Genomic DNA, 25,950 nt, shown 5'->3' on the forward strand with positions numbered 1-25,950 from the left:
CGTGACGATTCATGATGCTTCCATGATACTGCCCTCAGATATGTACACGTCACCATGGGACATGGCCAGCTAATGGGGTTAAATTAACTTAGATCCAAACAACAACTACAACCTAACATGGTTATAGAGGCCATAGAGCCATTCTTGCTTTTGCTGAGACTGTTTGTTGTGTGACTACCTGTTTAAGACTAAATCCATGAGTTGTTTCTGTGTAACATGGTTTTTTTTTTTTTTAAGTACAATCGGTGTGTTTCAAAGTTCTTGCATCGTAACCACAGAATGCATGCTTTATTATCTCCCTGTCTAGCACTGTTTAACCAGCTTATTTTGCTGTTAGCTCAGTTATTATCTATGCAGATGGGAAATCTCACTAAGTGACTCATATCAGGCCATTGTGTAAAAATGGCAGAAAGAAGCTGGCGTGTAATAGAGGCATTTAAAGATGTAACTCCAAAGACAATACAGTATATTGACTGAATGAAAAGAATACAAACTCAAAGAAATCTATATTTTTTATCTGCTCTTCATGTCTTCTTTTTTATTCTCCACACTTATTTTCTCCAATGACTGCATTGTACTCCCTCTCCTTCTCTTAGATGTGTTTTTGTTAGTACCCCAATCCACTTAATTCCCATTCCTGTTCCATCTAAGTGCTTATATTCCTCTCATCTTTCTTGCTATCCTTGTTATGTTCAGCTATATAATTTTGTGAGTCCTCCATCACATCTGGGGCTCTTTCTATCACGCTGAGTAAAAATTCTTCAGTTTTTTTTTTCAATGTAATTTTTTTCCTTCCCAACCAAATTCTCAAAGTCCGCCTTGCTGAGCTCCTTTCTTTCTTCTCTTCTTAAAAACATTCTGAAAAAAAAAAAAACATCAAGTGCTTTGAAAAATTGGAAAATCACAGTTATTTTGTACCATTACTATAATTACCATAAACAAACAGGACCATTACAGAGAAATTTGCATTCCCAAACAGCCTCCCCAAAGCTTTTTGTGCCATGTGTTTTCAGCTAAAATGTGCAGGACAGTGTGACTGTCAGAGAATGCTTTTCTTTTATCCTTTACTGAGGAAAAGCCTTGGCTGTCTGGTAATGAATGCTGGCATGAAAAATTACGTCCAAGAACCAAATTGCTGAGACGAGTTGAAAAATTTAAGCATGACTGACTGACTCTCTAACAGTGGTTAATCTGATTGAGATTTCATTATGCCATCCACTTAAATTGTACAAAACAGACCAAATTGTTGATATGTGGCTGAAATAATTTACTTGTAGGTCAAAGAATTAGCAATTTACTTTTGAACTGCTGATGTGTACTGGACAAAATGCAATGCAAAACAAGCGACTTGAGCTTCTGTTTGGTATTTTATTATTTGTGCAATTCACCAGACGAGGTGGCAGCAGAGTGTCGTCATAATTGAGAGTAGAGATGAGCAGTTATCCCACTGTTTATCTTCATTATGATTCATGTTTTATCACAGTGAGAATATTGATTTATTGGGACAACAATCACCCAAAAACTAGTGATAGTTTGTCTTCATATTCTTTTGTTAGTTCCATTAGTGCAACAATAAATAAGAATAATTTTTAAATGACAGTTGTTGTCTTTGAAATCGCACCAGTTAACTTATATGGTGCCCAGAAACAGCCTATTCATTATTAGTAAATGGCTGTTTGGTTCTGTTTGCAGGGGGAGGAGTTAGAGCAAGTGTTGTGTTCATGAGGCATTTATGCAGTGATGCACAATAACATACAATGTATTGCTAAAAACGACTTCATGGGCGGTTTTTGTCATCACTTTATGGTTGTCACAATAAATATCATAAAGTATTTTGAAAAATATTTAAGTCCATACTGCCCATCCATAATCGACAGCTACACAGTGCTCTTAAGTCTTCCACACATTATTCCTACCACTGTGGCCAAATATCTCATTGTTTCTTTCTCACCTTAAACATCTCTGGAAACAATTTGAATTGGTTGGATGTCACCAATACTTTTTATTGCCAATACTTTATTAGTCTCAGTTCAGAATTATACACCTGTAGCTACTTTATTGTCGTTACATCTATAAAAAAAATGCATAAATCAAAACAAATGCCTTTATTTTTGCTTGCTCTATTGAATTCAATTGTGACGTTCTCATGCAAAGACCTGTTCTATTTGAAAAGATGCCAAATCCAGAAAAGTCGAATAAATAGTTTTTCTCCTCATGAAATGGCTTTGCTGCAGAAGGAAATGTATGATTAGGATCTTAGTTATCGCTTTGCCTGAAATCGCTCCTGTCTGGATTTCTGTCCACTGCACATTGATTAATGTGTTTATGATTCTGTTCCTCTTGACTTCTTGTCACTTTGCTGGAACTGTTTTTTGATTCTTGCTCTATGGGTGTTTTTGTATTTGTCTCCATATCTGTGTGCATGTACTTGTGTGTGTCTTTCTGACTATATGTGACTGTTTGTTGCTTTGCTGTGTGTGTGCGTGCGTGTGCGTGTGCGTGTGTGTGTGTGTGTGTGTGTGTGTGTGTGTGTGTGTATGTGTGGAAGTGTGGGGTGAGGTCTGAAGCCACTGAAGCCTCAAAGCCCCAGGATGCTCGAAAGAGAAAATGAACACTCACTTGTTAAAATTGTTTTTAGCCACACAAACTCAAACAGAAGACAAAACACACATCCATGCTCCAGCCTGAACTTGTTTTTTTCTTCATTCAGCCTCATAGAGAAGATTGTAACCTTCAGTCAACCAGATAAAAAGTTTTTCTTTCTGCGTGTCTGAGAAAGTGTAAAAGATGGAGAATTTGAGATTGCATTAAGGATATTTGTCGAACTGTAAAGGTGTGTTTAAAACTTCAAATTCCCTTCCTCTATAATTAACTTCTTCAAGAGTAGGCAAAATCTATAATTTTTTTTCTCCTGCTTTTTGGCTGAATAATTTGTTGGGATTCATAGTAATGGAAAGAGCATGCCGCAGTACATAAAGTGGCTGTAAAGCTGCAAAAACAACAACCAGACTGGTGGGGGCACAGTGACGTCACCATGTAGAGTCAAAGACATCTAAAGCAAAACACCTGAGGACCATTTTGTCATGATGACTCCCACTTTACCGACACTCATAAGCCTAAGAAAATTGGGATATACTATGCTGTCCTTGAATGAGATTTTCTCCCCACCAGTCATGTCAATTTGTCAATTTTCGTCTTTTCCCCGTGAATGTTTCTTTTCTCTCCCTCTGCGATTGTACATTTAGAAGCACATTACACTGCGAAACACCCACTCTTCACTCCATCTGTTTCTTTCCAGGGTGATGAAGTGCTGACCGTCATTAAAACCAAAGCTCAGTGGCCAGCATGGCAGCCACTTAACCTGTAAGTATCACACAATTTCAAAACAGAGGGTACTGCTGTAAGAGATGAGATTAAACAGAAATATAAGTGAAAAGTGTGTAAACCAGGAGTATTTATTTGTTGTTTTTTAAAGTGTTTTGCTGATTGTGAGGAACTTCTCCAAATCCAATATACAGTGAAGGAAATAGGATCATTATATACATATATAGCTACTGGATAATTCATATTCTTGCCTCTGAATTTACTGCTGTGTTCAGCAATGTGGGTATTTAAAGTTCTTCACACTTTCTGATAGTATCAGTCTTCTGAACTGAATTTGAATTGTATGGCTGATGAAACAAATAATTCAATTGACACTATGCTTTAACACAGACATATGAATTTAAATATTATTCTTAAATACTTACTGAAATACTTGTATGTCCTAGAAACGCTTTTAACTGATGTCTTAATGATTTGTAAATGTGCTCAGTTATTTGTATTCTTTATAAATTATTGCAACATCAAAAATATTTGTTTATATTATTCTATCAACAGGTTCATATGATGGCTTATTCATTTATTAAATTGTAACACTTTCAGTCCTTGCTATTATTAATTAATATTAGCATCACGTCAGTGTCACCTTAGTGTTACCTTTATTCCTGCAGATTAGTCAGGAAGCTGTTTTTTTATGTAACTCTAATTGTCTGAGGACAATTCTCTTAATTGTACGTGAGCACAGCAATAACAAGTTGTCACTTTGTGTTTCTGCCGAAACTAAAAACTTGTTAGCATTCAGATTGGAATTTGAAATGATCTAGAAGAGCGGCTGTAGCAGACCTCCTCAGTTGTTGGCACACAAAAGACAAGGTTATGAACCAATGGATTGAAACAAAAATTGAGCAATAAAGATGGCTTTCCCCAGCAAAAGTTTGGGATCAACAAAAAAAAAAAAAAAAAAATACCAGGTGTACATATTTTTTTTTATTATTTTGACCAAATACTAATATTTTAACTATTTCCGATACCTAGGAAATTGCTGGAGGTGAGTGGCATCCTTCGATTCATAATAAAGCTTAGTTTACTTCACCGAAGCTAAACAGTTATTTGCTGATCTTTGTTGTGCTTCTTAGAATGTGTTAGTGATTGAAAAACTGATGTTAGTGGAAAGATGGGACTTATGCTGCAGCAACTGTGCATGTGTTCGTATATGTGCGGTATTTGCTAGGTAGGTGTGAGCAAACATGTTTTCATCTTGCTTCTTGAAGAAATGTGTTCATCTCATTTTGTTGTAACTTCTGTTGAAAAAAATAATTTGCTCACTGAACACTCAGAAGTCTGGACAACCTCGACTTTACTTTTGAGACAAACAAAGAAACGGATGATTATATTTTGTTGAGAAACTACATGGACACGACTACACAATTATTCAAAGCATATTCCAAGAACCAACAAACCAAACAAACATGACTAAAAATAACAAAGAAAGTTCGTCATCTGTAACAGATGATCAAAAGAAAAGCATGAGACACTTTATTTCCTTTGTCCTGGATGTATCTTCAGATGATGTGGTTTATACATGAATGGCAGAATTAATCTGCATCATAAGTAGCAATTAGCACAATTAATAAGCAGAACATAGAAGTTGTTTGAATAAAGTTTCAGCTCCAGCACAATCAATGAGCTATTGTTGTGCATGAATATTAATAAACCTTATTGTTTTCTGTCGGCATCGTTTATATGCTTGGTAAGTGGCGTGCTGACTTGTTTGAATATTAACACACTAGCATCCTCTAGAATTAGTTCAAGAGCAATTAGGATCTTATCACGACTGCAGCCCTGGAGGCTTTATGTGCACACTCACTTACACGCCGACACTTGTGTATCTTTCACTAAACATCTGTTTAATTGCCCTTCCTCGAATTGTTAGCAATTTGTGATAGCTTGTGGAACTCTTATTTTTATGACTACCAGCAGTCACATATTTGCATGCACCTGCAGTCACTCTCTCAGAGAATATGAAACATTGTTTCTATTCTGCAACTGTGTTTGCTGAGATGTAATGTTTTTGACCCGTGTATGAGTTAGAATAAAAAGTTTAAGGCCCTAACAAAAGCTCTTGCAACCTAATTCTTTCCCAGATGTCTCAATGCAGCCTTGACTTTATGGCTTCGCAAGATGATTTCAGCATAAACAGACATTTTCAGCTTCCGATTAGCTATTTTGTGGATGCAATTATCAAGCAATTAGCGGTCTAACGGGGGTCAGAGGTCAAAACATGTAAACTGTCACATTTACATGCAATTAATTGAGATTCCAAAGATTTTCTGAATTTGCAAATGATTATGTATGTGAATAAATTACAGACCTGGACAAAGTTTTTGAGGCTAACAGATATTTGACTTTTCATTAACTCTTCTGTTTTAGGTGTGTTGTTTTGATCTTTGAAACACTTCAAGTTGAAAAAAAAAAAGGTTTAATTTCAAAAATGTTCCTTGTTTTTGTGCAAAAATTGCAGAACTTGGTCTTGGACAATGTTAGGATCCCAATTTTTCTTCATCAAAGTGTTTTTTGGCTAAATCTAAGTAGTAAGTACTTTTACTAGTAAGTGAACCGACCGCCTTTGATGAGAGACAAACCCAGACATGAATGGCTTTAGCCTGCCTTGCTGACTTACTGACTGTCGGCATGATTCAGGACTTATGGTAATATTAACCTTTTCTATTCACATTTTCTTCTCCAAAGAGCCTGAAGGGGCCATCATCAGAAAAAGAACGTTATCCCAGTTCTTCGCTGACATTTCCTGGAACTTCTTGCAAAGTGTCAGCCTGGCCTTGATGGTTTTCTTGGAGAGAAGTGGCTTCTTTTCTGTCCCTCCTGGCATAATGCCAGAATCCAAAACTCTCAGTGAAATAACTGTGACTCTTGAGCAATCTCTGCACTGACAGCAATCCGATCCCTCAGTTGAGTCATCTTTAGAATATTGCACTTAGTGGCCTGCCTTGGGTGGCTTGACGTTTCCTTCACTGCAGTACAAGCTTCCTTCTTGGAGTTGTTGACGATTCTAGTAAAAGATTAATTTATGCTAAGTTTCACGGGAAGCAATATTATTGCCTGTGATGATCTTTTGCTGTGAACCGATGATGACGGCACGCTTCCTCTCAGGTAACATGGTTAACAGAAGAAGACTGATTTCAAGCACTATGCAAATGGATGATTGTCACCACAAAAATTGAAATAGTAAGCACAATTTCCAAAAAAATTGGAGGTTTTGCAGTGGCCAACTCAAAGTCTGGATTTGAATATGATTGCTGTGGTATGACCTTATGCAGCCATTTGTTTTTGATCACCCCCGAATGTGGTGAAAAAACTGATTGCCAGTGATGAGAAAAGCTCGATGGTACTTGCCGCCGCCAAGGGTGACTAAACCAGTTATTAGCTTTAGAAGGCGATTACTTTTGATGCAGAGCGTTAATGATTTGGATAAATTTGATCTCTTAATAAATGAAATCATCATTTCAAAACTGCATTGTGGTTTTACTTCAGTTATTTGTGTGTGATAATAAAACGTCTCTGACGATGTGAAACATTAACGTGTTTTATTTTCTCACCACCTAAATTAGGCGAGCTGCTCCCTCGGCAGAGTTTTCTGTGGATCAGACCCGGCACCTTATGTCCTTCCTGACTATGCTCGGGCCCAGCCCAGACTGGAACGTGGGGCTGTCCGGAGAGGACCTTTGCACCAAGGACTGTGGCTGGGTCCAGAGACTTGTCGCAGATCTCATACCATGGGATGCAGGCACAGACAGCGGTGTCACATATGAGGTACTATTTTATTACATCTTTTTATGTCAGACAGTGATAACTACCAAATTAAGAATCCTGCCACAAAGAAGCATCTTGTTGACAATTTATAAAGCCTGTCATCATGACAGCCAATAAGGAATCACAACATCAGTGAGGAAAACGGGTCATTAAGTGAAAAAAATGAAACATGGTCACATTAGAGACGCATTACTGACGTCTTTGCTGTTCAGCATTCCCATCACAGTGAAACATGAGGCAATAGACAAATGTTGTCAGACAATTAGGATTTATCTTGTTAATGGTCTCTCAAAATGCAGCTTTAGCATTTCAGTCCAGTTAAGGGGAACATTGCTGGACTTTGAGTCCTTTCTGTTTCATTTATCCTGTTGTACATTTGCTGTTGTGCTTGGGATTATTGTCCTGTTTATAACCCAGTTTGGGACAATCATCAGCTGTCAGACAGTTGGAAATGTTGGCTTACAGAAGAGTTCATAGTAAACTTAAGTAACTCGGTGTGCAAAGATTCTAACAAGCCCATATCATCACCACTGCACCACCGTGCTTGAAATATTTTCCACCTGTGAATAACCTTTGTTAGTTTACGTGACACAACAATTCCTCCTCGTTATTCATCGCAGTTGTCTGTTTGGCCTGACATGGAGCTAGTAGACATAACAGCTCCATTTTGTATTTACTTAAGTTATTTGTATGTGATGGTAAATGGAAGCTTACATCTTCCATAAGAGGCAGCAAGGTTGGAATGTTAGCTTACGCCGAACATCTTTTTAAGGGCAGTCTATCAAACCTATAGACTTTCTACATGTTACTCTGTACAATGATGGAAGGACCACAGGCAGTATGTCTAAATCAGTCTGTTTATAAAACACAGCAACCGAGTGCTTTTCACTTTCGCTTTCTGGTACTGTGAAAGGCGTCTTCAGATTCTGCAGTCATGGTATGAAAGAGGCTTATCCATATTCACCAAGTGTTTTGAGACTAGAGCAATTTATTTATAGCTTGTGTACTCATGAATACGCATGGATCTCATCCCGCAGAGGAGAGATGGTAAATACTTTCCAAAAGTCTCACTCACATGAAGCCAGGTGTGTTACTTTTGAAAGGCGAAGTGTTTCTTCAGTGTTCAGAGCTTCATTTTAGCCTTGTGAGCTTTTTGGTAGTGTCACTTCTGCAAGCATTAGCACTCACAGCAGGGGAAAGTTATTCTTTATGAAAGTCAGGTTAATAGTAGAACAAAGACAAAACCGTGGGATTTTATTTTTGATCTTCCTTTAGATTGATGTGAGTTTGAAGAATTTTCTTGTCTTCAAACTCACATCAGACACTTGTCTGTTAAATTGTCTGTGTGGTTTTCTAAAACCACCAAGGGACTCCTAGGCCTAACCTAGTCCAGGTACTTTTCACAGAGTACCTGTGAAAGTACCTTTCACATAATAGTCGTACTATTTATACCCATAAATAGTACGACTATTTATGGGTATAGTCGTACTATACCCATAAATTTGTAGATTTATTACTATATATTGCATACTAGATTATACTAAGCCTTTTTCTTTCTCTTTAACAAAAACCTTCATCTTTGTTATCTTGGATCAAACGTGTCTTGCATTGATTGTAATAACCTCTACCAGGATTTATGCTTTAATTCATTTTGGTGCCTCTGTTGAACATTGTATGCTAACAATTAATCTTCCTATAAAAATAACTGGAAATATTGTTCATATTACTAAACAAAAATGAAGTGGGAGTCACGATGCAAAGCTCTGTCAATATAAATTAAGAACCCAAGTACCTGCCACTGATACTCCAGATACAGACATTAGCTCTGTGAAGCTATGCTGGAGCAATCCTGGATAAATTAATGCCACGCACTGTTCATAGAAATATTGTTATGGTTTTAAAAAAAAAAACTTTCAATTGATGAAAAACATAATGTTGCTAAAGTATTCATTCATCCATAGTATTGGTCAAAATGATGAAACGCACCCAGTAAAGCTGCATGTTGACTTTAATAGATCATGCAATTTGCTGTCATTGATGTTTGTCATGTTTCTTTCTTTACATTTTCTTTTTAAGTGCATCAGAAAACACACACTTTGACTCACCTGAAAAGAGAGCTGCGTCTCTCTTATTAAAGCAGAGTAGGAAGGGAATCACTGATGCATGGCAGAGATCAAATAATAAAACACCTGCCATCCTGGCTGGTAATAAAATCTATGGGTTTTTGTTGCATTATAACTTTTTTGTTGACTCTTTTTGACAAATTGTGACTAAGTTGTTCTCATCATCAAGGAATAATAATGTCATTGTCCTTTTTTGAAAAGCTTGTTTTACAATCATTCAGTCATTTTATGCTGCAATTGGATTAGTGTTCTGGTTCCATGAATGACTTCTTGGTTCCGAATTTCAGCTTCTTATTTTCAATTACTAACCATTGTTTCAAACCTGTACTCTCCTCTCTTGGGCACATCTGATGTACAGCATACAAAATACACAGTATCGGTTAGTAAAGATATGGTTGTATGTACAAATATGTACAAAACATACATATTTGTACACCAGATTCAGATGAAATCTTCTAAATAGGTACATATTTTTAGTTGTTTTATAAGATTTTTTTTCTTTTTTAGAAATTTTCAATACTTACAGAATTGTGTTGCTTTGAGACATTTCAGTGATTCAAAATGATACATGTTTATTGTTTCAATTAATGCTGCAAGGTGGCAAAAAAAACAAAAAACTTCAAACACCTCTTGAATATGAAAACTTATGTTGTTTGCAGTTGCTGATCTTTGCTTTTTGACTTACTGTTATTTCACAGCATTTTACAGATCACTGACACTTTTTCCTTGTGGTTTTTCAGTCACCAAACAAGCCCACTGTTCCTCAGGAGAAAATCCGGCCTCTGACCAGTCTGGACCACCCTCAGAGCCCCTTCTACGACCCAGAAGGGGGCGCAATTACTCCAGTGGCTCGGGTAATGGTGGAACGTATTGCTAGAAAGGTAAAAGATTCACCGTATATGTATATTGTGTTACTGTCAATGACATAGAAAATAGGCATGCCCATAAAACAATCGATGGTTTTATGTGCAAAATAGATATTCTTTTGATGGCATAGATCTGGTCCAACTTTGAAGGAACCATAGATTAGACATTGGTAATAACTTGACTTAAAAGCGACATCTGGGAGCTGCAGTCCCTGTGATCCTTATCTTTCCTCCTGTTTACAGGGAGAACAGTGTAATGTGGTGCCAGACACCATCGACGACATTGTAGCCGATATTGGACAGGAGGAGAAGGAGGAAGGTAAAGCAAAATGGACAAGCAGACGCGCTGTATTACAGCTGAGCAGAAAATGAACCCTCACACAACACAGTAGCTTTAAGATGTTTATGAAGTGTTTATTAAATAATTCAAGCCTTATTATTACTTGATTTTATATTTCCTTCATCTTCCTGGAAAATGGTTCTCTTCAGATGTCTGTATTTATTACATAACCTTTTAAATTCAACATTTGAACCTCTTTAGTTGAAACACCCCAGAGGCTGTGTTGAAACTGAGTCTTTTAAAGCTTGAGAAAGCAAACCATGTTCATTGCAGAGACAGCTGGTTTAAGATGAAGCTAAGATTAGAGGTCAAATAGTAACTTTATAGATCTAGCTGGCCTTTGGCTTCAACCTGCTGTGTGTAGGTGGCGCTCCTGTTGTTGCAGAGCACCAGCCGTGGTTCGGAGTCCTGTCCTTCTCAAATACACCCAATAAGGTTTTTTGATCTGAATATTGATAGCCCTGCACAATAGCACTGCATAGTGGGCCTTTGGAAAGTCATACTCCTTTAAATGTTTCTTTCTTTTTCTTTTTTTTTTTTTTACAATAAAACAACAACAATAATCTTGTACTTTACTGTAAATACAAGGAAACAAATTAATGGATTCCTATGAAACAGAAAGAAAAGGATGCAGTAATTTGACAAGCAAGTAACTGGCTTCAGAAGTCTCCTAATTTGTCCACTTGTGTTTTATTTATTCTCAGCATAAGTACAGCTGTTCTTGAAAAAGTCTAAGAAACTTAAACAACATATATTGATGAAAAAAATAAATCAATAGCAAGTAACAAAAGAGACGGATTATAAAACAACATCCCAAGGCATCTCACTAAGCATTGTTCAGTCCATCATCTAAACTTGAAACCTAGCAAGAGATTGCCATCCACCTTAACATAGTGAGTGGGCAAGAAAGTATTGAACATAAAAGCATCTGTAGACACATTGTAACTCTGTACTCATTATAATTACTGTTATATAAAAAAGTGATGCAACTGTGAACATGGGGGAAAAAATATGTGATTTGGGATCTGGACTGTGGTCAACCATTTGGATTCTTCTGCTCCAGAGATGAGATTCTACATGAAGCAAACCAATTCTTGTTACTGAGCAATATTTTACAGGTACAATGCATCTGTCATTAAGGCGTGTTGTGAATGTTTTGTAATTTGCGTGACAAGCGTCTTTGATGTTTATGGTCAAACAACTCATATTCTATTCTATTCTATTCTATTCATAGGGATATATATATATATATACTGTATATTTATGAGTATTTAGATTTAAATATTTGTATGAGAGTGTATGTGAAACTGGTGTAAAATTACTCTTTGTGTGAACAAACTAGGTCATTAGCGCTAATTAGACTCCATTTTCCCATTTTCTACTTCTTTTTAGTCAAAGTATTCAGATTTTTTTCAACCCACTGAACAACTCGTTCGATGTGTAATATTTTTCCTCTCTCAACTCCGGCCTAATACCTGTTTTTACGTGAAACGATTTTTGGTTGAGTGCAAGATTTTGCACGCAGGGCGAAAATCTTAGCAAGCATCACCAGCTGTCTAATAAATTTCTTCCCCATTGAGTCACGACCCATTTCCCTTTTTCCTGACTTTCTCTGTTCCTCTACATGTCCAGGATTTCTTTCTCGCTTCTATGTGGGATGCCTCTAAAGAGGAGAGGTTCCATTCAGGCTGCTCCCTCTGGTCAGCCCGGACCTTTAACGCTTTCACTTACAGATCCACCCATCCCTCTCTTTAGCTTTTCAGCTCTTTTCTTCCCTCATTTTCCTTTGCCATTATGTGTTATCCCAGGGAACTGGGTCCATTTTGGTTTGTCCCTGTAGTCCTAAAGTATATTCACTCTCACCTCCTCCTCTCATTTTCCCTGCCTTTCCAAAGTCCCAGGAGAGAAATTTTAATTGACGCTCATAGCCTCGCTGCTTCTCATACCTCTGCTTCAGCTGATAATTGGATGAGACATTCACAAATCACATTCGTCTTGTGCGTAGCCCGAGTCCCTTGCTGCCTCCTTTCTTGCTAGGATATGATTTGGGGGATTCTGGTGGTCTGCTACGTGCTGTACTCACATTTATACTCGGTGTTAAGTAATTTTCTTCATTCTCACGGCACCGGAAAGAGAAATCTGGCTCATTCACAGTGAGATAGATTATTAATCTGTTGAGATGCAAATTAAACTTCCCACATTGACCGTTTCACCCGAGGCTTTCCCCCGAATAATGGGAAATAAATGAACTTAGTCCTTACCCTTTCATGATCTGTCCATCCGCCTCTCATAGACGACACACCGGAGACGTGTATCTATTCTGCCTGGTCTCCCTGGTCAGCCTGTAGCAGCGCCACCTGTGACAAAGGTCGCCGAATGAGGCAGAGGATGCTAAAGGCTCAGCTGGATCTCAGCGTACCTTGCCCTCACACCCAGGACTTCCAGCCCTGCATGGCACCGGGATGCAATATGGAGGGTAAGAAGGCGTACACAAGAAATGCATGCAAAGATTTGGAAAAAGAATAAGCATTCTGTGGCAGCTTGCTGTCCATAAGTAAAATTTATGTGCATATGGAACAGCCTGGGCTTACACCGCTGAAATACAGATCAGGATAATTCTTTATTTTCTCTCATTAAACTGAAGGAAAGCATTCTTTAATTCCCTTTTAATGGGGTCAGCTGAGCCACTTCAATACTTTGGAAATTTATGAGTTAGGCACTGATTACACTTGGCAATAACAAATCCTAGCTGCAGCTTAGGTGTATTTAGATCTTGTAGTAAGCTAAAATTTATTTAGAATTTATGCAGTTTAAAAGTTTATTTTTTTGGCTTCTTTTATGTTTGTAATTAAACAAACATGCCCATACAACGTCAGTAAAGGTTAACAATGTGGCTCAGTTGCTGCCCACAGTTGGACCCACTGTTTTCACCAAATTGCTATTTCAACTGTGTTCTGGGTTTGGTCTGGATTTGAAGTTTCCACACTATGCCTAGTTATTTGTAGGCCAATAGTTGCATAATGGGTCCACATTTACTTCCCCATTTTGGACCAACCTGAGCTTCACAATCTGTTGCACAAGGTTCCCTAAATCTCAAAATTATTTATTTAAAATCCACATTTTTTATTTCCTCTTGTTATATTTGTCTGAAATAAAATTTTTAATTTAGGTTTGACAAAAAAAAGCATGGACTAAAGAGAATACATATGTAAGTTTAAAAATACTTTTTTTCCTTTCACTGTAAATTCATATATTTCACATTTCAATATTCTGTTTAAATTGCAGCATAAAATACTACTGTCTTTGGTTAAACAAATGGGAGCTTTGTATCATCCAAAATATCTAGCTAGAAATATTATTTTTTACAATTTAGCTCATTTGGTACTATATTTTTTAAAGCACTTGAATACCTAGCAATGTCATCTATAGCTTGGTTACCCAAAAGAAGAGGAGATGAGTGTAGTTTCCACAAAACATCAAAAGAGGATTACACTTACGTTTTGTTTAAGCAGCTTACAGCAGCACTTTCTTGTGTTGTAATTATCTCAAGAGTTTGGGATGCTCAGGCAGATTAATGTTCAAACTAGTTCAAACTATTTTAATGTCAGGCCTTTTTGAAGATATCTCCAAAAACGATTTCTTTTCTTTCAGTGCTTTAAATCCATTCTGTGAATTGGTTCTTGAAGGTACAGGGCCAATGCTGACGTTTGAACTACCTCAGCTTTGTCTTTTTGGTGCAGAGGAGCAGATACCCTACTGAGAGCTCCTCTCCCTCCCTACACAATCTCTGAAAGCGAACCTCAGCCACCCTACAATGGAAGCAAAGTGTTTCAGCCACTTGAATCTGGGATCTCATTCTTTCAGTCACAATGGCTTTTGGTCATAGATGAACTTTGCTTTTTGCAACAGCTGTTTCTTTACCACAACAGACGGGATCAACACCTGCGTTACAACGGAGTCGTGAGCCTCCACTGTGGGCGTCCATCTCCTGCTCAATCTCACCATCATGTGTGAACAAGACGCCATGATACTTGAACTTCTTCTAACCCTTCTCCATATCCTCTAAACAAGTGGAAAATCAAGCCAAATTGTCAGTACCCTCTAAGCAGCTTTTCAAGGGTAAAAAGCCGATCTGCTGTCCCGTGCCTTGGATGACATCGACAATTTTCCTTGTGAATCTGAGCCTTCTTTGCAATTACCTAGATTAAAGTTATTTAAAGAAGAATAAAAACTCGATCCCAAGTTGTAGTTGTCAAACAAATGTGATTCTCAAGCGCAAATTGTTTAAACTTGTATAAAGCCTTTTTATCCATCCTGATGACTCAAAATGCTTTTTCATCAGATCAGGACAACCGCTCTTCCCACTAAGATGTGCAAAGGAGAATCAACAGCAATTTGACAAAAAAAGTGGTCCTAATAAGGTCACAGATCTTTGAGGTTGATAGACAAATAATGAATGTACACAGAAATCCCATGTTGCATAAAGACTAATAACCACATTGTAAAATTGTGAGGATTAGCAGTTAAATCCCATCAGTGCTCAGCTTCTAGAATCTCTAAACAGGGATTTGATTGTGTTTTCTGAGGATCAAAGAAATCAACACTCCATGTGTTCATTGTTATGTCAAACCTAACCAGAGCAAAGAAAAAAAAAAAACAAAAAAAAAAAAACAACTGTCTTTTTTTCTGAAGGATAATTGGGACTAAACACACAGCAGGCAAGTTAAAAATACATATTTAATAACTCAGATCTCTGTTAAATTTCAAGGTGCTCACAAATTAACATCAGCCTTTAACTGTGTTTCTTATTTATTCTCTTCTGGCAAATTGCAAAAAGTTAATCCCCAATTTGTCAAGCTGCTTCTCTTGTCCTGCAAGGTAGAGACGATGATGCTGGTGAAGAAGCACACACATTATCGCAAAATGCCTGAAGTTTGCTTTTGTCCAATTTTTATTGAAAGCATCTGGAACAAGTGCTGAAAGGGAGTGCCTGTCTTCGCTGTCTCCTCAGGTCCTCAGTTTTCACTCCCAGGAAGTCTTTTAGTGATTAGACAAGTGAAACAGTTCAAGGCTAAAGGAGTTTCTCACAGACACCCACGCTTCTATCCTCCACTACACCCTTTATCGATTATTAGACAGGAACACGGATAGCTTTTTATTCCCAAGCACCTCTCCTTTGTTTTCATTTAGTGCTCCATTAGTGTGTGGTGGGAGATTGATAATTGTGGGGTCCATGCTGGGGCAGGATGGGAAGCAGCGCTGAGGATGATTAATATTCCAGGGAAACACTCCGACTCTCTGGAGGCCCTACTGAGCTTGAGATACCTGTATCTTTTATTAATGATTCGCTTAGTTCTGCTTTATTAGGCTGCAGCTGGTAAGCAACATCAGTTTGTTGGAAGTGTACGAGAGTCAAGTGTTGTTAGTCAAAGAAAGGCTCATTTATGTTTGTCAGAGTTCATTGATCATTCCCGAAGAAAACCTCCAATTTACAAGGTCTATTCCCACATAATCATCTGCTTTTGACAGCCTCCCTTTTTACACTTGTGATATGTTATCTATTCTTATCTCAGAGGGCTTGTTTCAGTCGAAAGCAGTTAAGGTTGTACAGTGTCTTTCCACAAGCAAATATAAGTGGGGTCGTGAAGCACCACCCTGACTAATAGTGATGGGAAAAATGGCAGAGCTGAGCCTCATTAAGCTTCGGAGGCAGCAGTTCACTATTCACCTTATCCAAGCAGAGGTCATACATATTGACTTAGGCTCCCTCAGACCCTGGCTGTGAATAGGACAGTCCCCAAGGAAAAACGGAGTTGAAGTCATTTCTGTGAAAGGAGAGCTCTTTGAAAATCCCTCTTTTAAACTTTGAGCTTAGTGAAGAGGCTGCTATCAAGCAAATGCATGGAAAATTCAGTGTGTAGGGACAGGTGTCCTGCGACCAGGGGACAAGGCACAGACATTCCTGTCATGCAGCCTATGAAACTGTTCAGTTCGGAGAGCGTTTGACTGAAAATCTAAAGGTCCCTGGTGTGATCCTGGATTCCAGCAGCATGTTTGTGCTCTTTGAACCTGCACTGAAAGCATGGGATGTATTAACAATTGACGATGACAAATGGGTTTGATTGAGTAGCAAAATGAACCAGAAACATTGCAACTGCATTTCACATGATGATCAGAATGGACATGTCCGATTCAGAGCTTCTAGCTTCGGGGTGCAATAACCATTTACCTCATGTGATTATCACACAGTCTCCATTCAAGACCAAAATACCTTCACCTGCTTTTCAAACCTTTCTTTTAACTTGAGAGAGAAAAAAAAATCTATTTATCTATATTTCCTCCTTTAAACTATAGAAATTGAAGGATGAAAAGACTACACAGTGATATCTGTTTAAAGTTCTAAACGATTGTGAATCATGCTTTGAAAGGCCAAAGTTCACTTACGTCGGGGTGCCGCATGGTTCATTGCTACAGCACACACATGTACATAGCAGCTACAGTCCTCCACAAAACTGTTGTGGTTTTCATTCCCCACTTTGGGTCATTTACTGCGTGTTTCCCTTTCTCTCCCTGACCTTCTCCCTGTGAAGCTTTTAATCAATAAAGGCCACAAATGACACAAACTTGTTAAGTCTGTCGTGCAAGTATACATTCGTACATATATGAAGCATTTCACATGTATTCAGTAATTTAAACAGTACATTTCCTGGTTCTAAAATTTCCATAATTTTTAAGATCTCGGGGACATTGTTTGTGAGATAAAATATTATTTTATCCCAGTCTGAAATCATGGTGGAGGCTTTTTCAGAAGCCTTGGTCATAGTGAAATGTGGCAGATTTCTGGTCACCATATTAAAACACCTTATTTCTTTATATTTTTCTTCCAACCAGCCAGACCTTACTAAGTGTTAGAGGTGCTCATCAATAAGTCCACAGCCCTTCTTAATGCATTTCAAACTTTTTCTTTAAAGTTTAGCTGCCTTTTTATCTATTAGTGATGAGTCTAGATGGCTTAGAAAAAGTTGTTGCTTATTTCACTTAATGTTTTGCTTGACATTTAGGGGAAATGTCAACGCAACCTTCCACACCTGTAATATGAATCCATACCAGAAAAATCTATTAACATTGAACTTCTATATATCAGATTGATTATGTTTCAGTAAATATTGTTGACAGTAAAGGCTGAAGTGAATCACAGCTAAACAAGCAAAAAAAAAAAAAAAAAAAAAAAAGTCAATGTTATTTATTAAGTAAAGTTTGCATTAGGTCAAACATACAAATCATACCTGCAGCTAACTATCACATCCATTCAATATCTGAACTCAAAACAGCTTCTCTGATTCAAAAGTGCTCTATTTAATATAAACATAAGATGGCTCTCATCTATAGTGCTAGTTGAGGTGAACACCTATTTGACTGAGGGTGTAGCAATTAATTTTAAGAAACGTATACAGTATATATCAGCATTTCTGACTTTTTGATTAAATCCGTCTGTCTTAATTGGGCTTTTTTGTACAAAAGCACAAATGTTTTTTTTTTCTCTTTTGTTCTTTCTTCCAGCTTCAGTTTGCAAATTTTGTCAAATAAATTTTAAACTTGTTTCGTGGATGTTAAAAATTGATATCCATAATGAAATTTAGATGACGATTAACTTACTTTGAACTAAAAAGAACACTTAACAAATGTAATTTTTTTTGGGAACCACATTTTTGTGACACCAAGAAAAGCCATTCATTACTTGTATTTTATTATATATTTTTAATGGAGTTTCATACTGTTGGCATTAATAATCAGTATAATTTGATCTCAAGTTGTAAAATCAGAAGGAAAAAAAAAATTGTCAAGAAAATGTTTTTTCATGACTTGTCTGCTGTTGACGTAAAAATTTTGAGAAATATTAATTTGCTTTTGTAACACATTTCTATACAGATCTGTGCCGAGTCTTTGAGCTCAGAAGAATCTGTGTGTGTTCTGTCATTTCACAGAACACACACATTTCTCTTTGTCAAATGCAAAGAGAAAAAAAATACCATGTACTTTAAAAAGTATCTGTTTCTTATCCCGGTTGACAGAGCCTTCGACGTGCATGATGTCGGAGTGGATCAGCTGGTCCGCTTGCAGTGTTTCCTGTGGGATGGGGATGAGGTCCAGAGAGCGATACGTCAAACAGTATCCTGAGGACGGTTCGCTCTGTCAGCTTCAAACTGAGGAGACTGAGAAATGCGTTGTCAACGACGAATGCTGTGAGTCTGCCTTCAGTGACGCGGTGCTTGTATCACTGTCTAGATCTTTATATAGCAAATTAGATCAAAATAAGTAAAAAGAAAAAAAAAATCACAGGTTACATTAATGTGCCAATGATGTGCCGGTTAACAGCTCCTCTCTGTTTCCTGATAGCCACAGGTAAGCTACTGTACTTTATTACTTTATTTGGGTTTTAGGTGATAGACAAACACAAAGTTGAGGTGAAAATATCATAGCACATGGTTTTACAAAAACCAGAAAAGTCCTGAATTTTACAATGTTCCTATACAGTATGTAGCTCTGTTCTTCTTCACATTTGACCAGCTTCCCTGTTCATGCTGGAAAAAAAAAATCCATACATCTAAAGGCCTTGAATTTATACTGGGAATAAGCTGTTGATTTGCGAAACCAATTGTTTCTTCCAGATCTTATTGAGGGGTATCATTGTAAAGGACGCCAACTATAAATTCTCACCACACTTTTCAGTTTCCTGTTTGTTATAAAGTTTCCTTTCCTTCCACTTGTCAAAAATGCATTTCTTTCTGTTGTTCTTTCAAATTAAATTAAATAAATTTGAGTATTGAGGTTTAAGTCTATTGCCTCTAAACAACTGCAAGTACACTTGGAAACAGTAAATAGTTTTTTTCTTTACAGAAGTGATCCAGGAAAACATTGTATAGATTTTATAACATAATTCTTTATAGGCCTGGAAAGAACATGGCATCACAGAGCTGCAGGCTGGACAATCCTCTGTGCCCTCTATGCTTTTCAGGGCATTGTAAAGTCATACTTGGATTGTTTTTGTCTGTAATATAACAAAAGTTAATATAACAGTGTAAAATAGCAGCACATCTGGCGTTTGATCAACCAAAAACAGACACGTGTTTGGTCAGGTCTCATTAATCCCCACTGGCTGCCTGGATACGATTCAGGTCACCTGCAGAGGCACTTCTGGCTCTCTACACTCTCCACTGCTATTCACACCCTGTTATTAAGCCTTATGCTCCTTTTCAATCATAATGGGTTTCTCTGAGGAACACAGTCTTGCATAAGTAATCAGTGGCAATAAGAACAGCTGGAAGAATTTCCTTACAATTCTCCCTGTCTTGATGCTTGTCTAATATTTAGATCTTTTTCTTTTCTTTTTTTAAACCTTAGAATTTACATTTTACAGCACTAATTAAGCTTGAATCTTACTTTTACATCTGTTGTGAATAGTGGATTAATAAAGTATATTCATCCATTTACTAAAGTATTTCTTCCATCAGTGTGCACAGTGTGATATTCCGATTTTATTTTTACATTTTCTGCAGCTCTGATCTGAAATATTAAACCATTTGCTAAAAACTCAGTTCAGGTTTTTAACAGACTCTTGTGTGTGGCAGAAACGGTTCATATTTATTCAACCATCATCACTTTGTAAGTAACTTTAATCACAAAACTTCAGATCTGACCAGGCTGTCAAAGAGAAAAGAAAAAAAAAAACAGCCTTTATGAATGTCACTGCTATGACCCATTCAGATCTAGGCACTTTGGAAACCCTATTGTTATATCCCATAATTTCTGCAGAATTAAAAAAATTAACTAAAAGAGTGAGCATTTCGTTCTTTTGAGATGAAGCAAAAGTGTTTAATTTGGAAGTTCTAGTTTAGCTTTTTTTTGTTTTTGTTTTTGTTTCGCTGCCCACAGCTCCCAGCAGCTGTGTAGTGACAGAGTGGGGAGAGTGGGACCCCTGCAGCATCACCTGCGGTGTTGGCATGAGAAGACGTGAGCGCATGGTGAAGATGCCCCCTATAGACGGATCCATGTGTAAAACCGAGGTGGCCGAGGTGGAGAAGTGCATGATGCCAGAATGCCGTGAGTTCGCAGTCATTCTTACTTTTATTAGTTTGAGACAAAAATTGATAATCGTTCCTCAAGCAAAATTTAAGACCAGAGGACATCAATGCTTTTGTCCAGATTGTACAATGCTTTGCTTCCATCTTTGTGCTGTCTTGGTTCTGTTGATTTTTGAAAAAAAATAAACATTTATTCAGACTGGCTTTTAACTAGTTTTATACTGCATGATATTATATGTATGCTGTTTTTATCTTTCCTTGTTTGTTTTATCTTGAGCTTGCTTATTTTGTATTATGTAGTTTTTGTCCTTTGAAAGCTTCTAAACAAGTAAAGTTTACTCTCTCACAATTTAAATAACCCACTTCCTCAGAACCTCCTCACAATGTTTTTGTCCTGTCACTGTTACTACGAAAATTGATTTGCGTGTAAAATATGTAAAGCATAAAGCGACTACTTGGAATTCATGCTTGTTTCTTCATGTTGTTTTGCATTTGTGTGAATCAGTAACCAAAATAAAAGTCATGATTTAGATCTATTATTACATATTTTTCCTTTACAATGTTCTCTCTAAGGAAATCGATCTACACATTTCAGATCGTAACTGAATGTGTGTGCGTGCGTGTATGTGTATGTGTACAGACACTATCCCCTGCATGCTGTCCCCCTGGTCGGATTGGAGTGAGTGCAGTGTGACGTGCGGCCGGGGAGTTCGAAACCGTCAGAGGATGCTGAAGTCGGATCCTGCTGAGTGCACCGAGGAGCTGGAGCAAACCGAGAAATGCATGTTGCCCGAATGCCGTGAGTTCTTGAATTTTAAACTCTTTGGGACAGTGACTTGCAATGAGCAGAGGTAGGTGAGGCGGCCTCACTTGTCATCATGACAAGTAAATTAACAGTGATAAGAGAAAATCAATTTGTCCAGTTGACTAGTCTATAAATTTGCTTTCTCTACAATTTCAACATTTCATGGTCAGAATTGCTGAATTTATGCATTGCCTTTCAAATACATGGGAGAAAGGCGAGGCGAAGCAATGAGAAACTGTGCCTCCTCTCTGAAGACACACTGAATGATCCTGCCATTTCTGTCTCCCTTTGTATCGTATATCTAATGTTTAATGAAAGTGCGTGCGATATTTAATCTTTCTGATTGGTCATAAATGCACAGTGAAAATGCACAGATTGCAGTACTCTGCTGTACTGATAGAGGGCGGTGTTGAGTCCCAAAGACACAGAGGGTGGCAATGGGTCCCTGCATGTTTCTCTCTTGATGATTGAAAAGACCAAAAATATAGTCAAACTAGGACCAACTCTCTTCTGTGGTGATCATCTCCATTAAGACAGCCATATTTTCATATGTCTGGAGTTCATTAAAAGATAATTAAGTCAACTAAATGTTTAAAAAGTGAACAATAAGCTTCTGTTTGGGATTTATACAGTATATGCGACTCCAGATGAGTCGGTGCCTCACCAGTCATGAACCTCACTCTATGTCACTGGTGCAGGATATATGTGCTTCTTCTTTATCAACCTGCCATGTGCAGTTTTGTCATTCTTCACGGTGGTTTTATTGTATATAGTCAGGTTTGGAGAAGGAGCTCATGGATCAATCTGAACTTTGTCCTTATTGTAAAGATAAAGAAAAATGGGACAAATGTAACTTTTTTTCCCTCTCTAATTTCTTGCTTAACAAAATGAGTCACATTTTCAGAACACTCAACAATTTTTCTACGTGTGAGTTTCTGAGAATTAATCAGCTTTATAATATTTTTTCATTAGTTCAGGAGATTCACTTTTTTAATATTTAATATTCTTAACTGACTGCATATGGTTACATCTCACTGGTTCTCTTCACAGTTTTTCTGCCCAAATATTGGCAGCATTACCTAATGAGGTGGTGTGCCCATGTGAGACCACTGCAGAGAAAATGCTGTTGTAATAAAAAGACAATAAGAGCAACCGTGATTAGATTAAGTTTTTATAAGAATTTTGCATGCATCTGCTTTAAAAAGTTTATGTTGGTAAAATTGAATCTGTTCAGATTAAAGTTTAGTAATGCAGCTCCTGTTCTGGCTTATTGAACTTGTGCACATTCTGCTGCAGACTGGTCCTATTTGCTTGAAAGTGACTGTTGTTCAGGAAGAGAACTGCAGCATGTGGCGAAATAAGACTTTTTTGAATCTCTACAATTCATCACAATTTACTTCAACCTGGTTCATGTACATAAACTATAGTTTATGTGAACTATTCTGATTTGTCACAAAGTGTTCTGCCATGTTCTCAAAAGAGTTAAAATGCCTTAGGCTACTAATTGTGATTATTATTGTTGTTACTGTAAAAGTGCAATAAATTCTTTCTTTGTTCACTTCTGTTCCTAAAAAGCTGATAGTTGTACCTCAATTTAACACAATCTCAATCTTTTGAGCATATTGAAAGATTTGCTGCCTTGAGCTCTGTGATGTACAGTCGCAATTTATACTTATTTTCATGATATGCGGTTCTGACACTCTTGCTGCAGCCATGAAGTTCTTGTTACCTAAACAAGACTCATAGCTGCTGTCGGGAATCCCTCCTGGGTCAAATGTCTGCCTAGAGGAATTCATATAGAAACAAAACATTGAAAAAGGTCATTCATAAACATCATTTTTTTTAAACATATTTAGATGCAACACAAAAGCATTGGGGTCCATTTTCCTGTTAAAAACAAATGGCTTTAAAACTAAATTAGTATTTTAGTTTTTCTTCTTACTAGAAAGATGACAAAGCTGCCACAACATATGTACTTCTAGGAAATACCCTAAAAATAATGTATTCTTAATGTTGCATTTTTCAACCATTAGCCAGCATCTAAACAGCAGGAGTCGATGCTGTGTTTGAAATGCCAGGAAAGTTTTGTGAGAAGGAAGATCAGTGTCAAGATGCTTTGTCTTTTTTGGGCAGACTGGAGAGTTACAATGATTGAAGGGGATATCACATCTGAAAATGGTTCGCAACCTTTTTTGCAGCTTAGTTTTATGCCATTCATCATTTTCTAACTGCACACATGCATTCAGAGTCTACATACTCTACCTCTGTAACATATACTACCATAAAGATGTGTTTTAGCTGTTTTACAAAGATTACTCCATATTTGATTTCAGTTTGTGGCTCTTTAGTTCCTTAAATTGAAACAAAGCAAACCAGTGGAAAAAATGTTGCCCACCTTTGATCTCAAAGGACAAATGAGTTTACACAGATATGAGTTTGATGGTTAAAACAGTAACATTTGCAATACAAGTGTTACTGTTTTTTTTTTTGTTTTTTTGTTTTTTGTAATATTGGTAGGCATTTTGTAACTGGGATTCATTTAAAAACATTTGAACATTACAACAGAGCAAACACCATTGATCATAAGCATCTCGTGGTCATTCCCCTTGTCTTAAAAACGCACAGTGTAGCGTGAAATACTTGCTTTTATGTTCCATTGTTTCTGGACAGGAAGGTGCAGCGTCAGTGGGAGCAGTTGTTCTGCTGTGTGCTGATCTGTCCAATGTGATGATAAAACTTCACAAGCTCTGGCTTTGCAGAAAAGGCTGTTTCAGAAATTTGCTGTGAATGTGCAAGTTTCATAAAATAAAATGATCTGTTGGGTTTGTGGTATCAAACTGAATCTCATAAATGGTAGGAACTATTCTGCTTAAGATCCTCCTAAATATTCATTACTGTTTAAGGAGTCAGTCTCCCTGGAGCTCTGCACAGTTTGTGCCCAACCAAATGTGTCACATGCTCAGTGCCTTGATAAAGTTATCATAAGCTTGACCTTGTTCTCGTTTTGGAACATAACAGACTCAGACTGCAATCGTTTTTTATTAGGATTTTGTGTGATAGACCAACAAAAACCTATGGTTTGCTCATGGTTTACTCTTATCCCATAAGTAAGAGTAGATTACTTGTATTATTGATCCAGCTGTGCTTAAGAGGTTTAAAGAGGTTTAACAGACACCATTGTGCATTGTGAAAACCAAGGGGGATAAAAGATGTGTATAGGACGATGTTGAGTAAAAGTTTAAAACATAATTAGGTCATAAAACGCTACACCAAACTCTGCACATCTCTGGAAGAACTGCTCAATCTATTATCTGAAAGTGGAAAGAGTACAGCACAACTGCAAACTTAATAAGACCTGGTTACCCATCGAAACTGACAGGTTGGACCAGGATAGCACTAATCAGAGAAGGACCCAAGAAGCTAATGGTAACTCTGAAGGAGTTTCAGAGATCCACAGCTCAGTTGGGAGAATATGCCAACAAGATAATCCTAGTAATTGTACTCTCCGCATTTTGTTTTTCCTCTAGGGAGGCGTTGCAAGAAGAAAGACATAGAAATTCTGTTTGCTGCACACATGCATCACATGTGGCTGACACGGCAAACATGTGGAGGAAGGTTCTCTGGTCGGACGAGATCAAAATTGGACGTATGCAACATTTGTGCTACGTGTGATCAAATACTATCACAGAAGATTACCCGTCACACATCATCCCCACTGTGGAAATTGGTGATGCTGCGGGGATGTTTTTCTTTAGCACTGGCTGGAAAGCTGATTTGAGTTGATGGGAAAATGGATCTAGCTAACTGCCGCAATCCTGGAGATAGCCTGTTAGTTCCTATAAAAGTCTAAAGATTGGGGTCGAGGTTTATCTTTTACGAAAGACAACGACCCTGTAAAGGTTAAGGTTTACAGACCCTCTGTCTAGCCTTGGTTAAAGTCGAATTTTAGCTTGTATGTGTACAAAGTTGGTTGAAGCTTCCCCAGATGGCCTGCAGCTGTTTTTGCAATGCGCAGTGGTCCTGCAAACTATGTAGATGAGAACGTTGAAAACAAAAGCATGACACTTTCACATTATCACCCAATAAATAATTGAAAACGATGCATCTTTTCAGAATTAAACACTTCTTTCTGCTGGTCTACCACATGAAATCCCCCAAAAAATGATAGAAATGGTTTGGGTTGTAACATAAAAAAAGCTTATTTATTCTTTTTCTTCTGATTTTTCTTTCTCTTTATGTCTTTACCTTCCATTGTTCCTATCATCCTATCATCCAGCGGTGGACTGTATGGTCTCAGAGTGGTCAGAGTGGTCGGAGTGCAACAAGTCCTGCGGTAAAGGGCACACGATTCGCACTCGAATGATCAAACTGGAGCCGCAGTTCGGGGGCAGCTCTTGTCCCGAGACCATCCAGCGGAAGAAATGCAAGATCAGGAAGTGCCGCACAAAAGGGGGAGGCAGAAGCAAGGCCAAGGAATTGGGTAAATAAAAGTATTCGGATAATTTAGTTGCATCTCATCTATTTAAAATCACATTAATTCATAACTATGTAGACATAAGTCTTTTTTTTTTATTTGTTTTGTTTT

At 37.5% G+C, this 25,950-nt stretch overlaps 1 protein-coding gene across 1 annotated transcript in view; it reads left to right on the forward strand.

The window, feature by feature from the left end:
- spon1b (spondin 1b) overlaps positions 1-25,950 on the forward strand; it is an 87,004-nt gene that overhangs the window by 58,108 nt on the left and 2,946 nt on the right. Inside the window, exons 7-15 of the mRNA XM_015009107.2 lie at positions 3,299-3,363; positions 6,948-7,149; positions 10,013-10,153; positions 10,382-10,457; positions 12,772-12,954; positions 18,551-18,721; positions 20,412-20,579; positions 21,201-21,359; positions 25,642-25,845. Coding sequence (XP_014864593.2) covers positions 3,299-3,363; positions 6,948-7,149; positions 10,013-10,153; positions 10,382-10,457; positions 12,772-12,954; positions 18,551-18,721; positions 20,412-20,579; positions 21,201-21,359; positions 25,642-25,845 — 1,369 coding nt within the window. The remainder of the gene's footprint in view (positions 1-3,298; positions 3,364-6,947; positions 7,150-10,012; positions 10,154-10,381; positions 10,458-12,771; positions 12,955-18,550; positions 18,722-20,411; positions 20,580-21,200; positions 21,360-25,641; positions 25,846-25,950) is intronic.

The sequence above is a fragment of the Poecilia mexicana genome, unplaced genomic scaffold, assembly GCF_051168715.1.
Source record: "Poecilia mexicana isolate PSO_F unplaced genomic scaffold, ASM5116871v1 scaffold_6, whole genome shotgun sequence".
Lineage (NCBI taxonomy): Eukaryota > Metazoa > Chordata > Actinopteri > Cyprinodontiformes > Poeciliidae > Poecilia > Poecilia mexicana.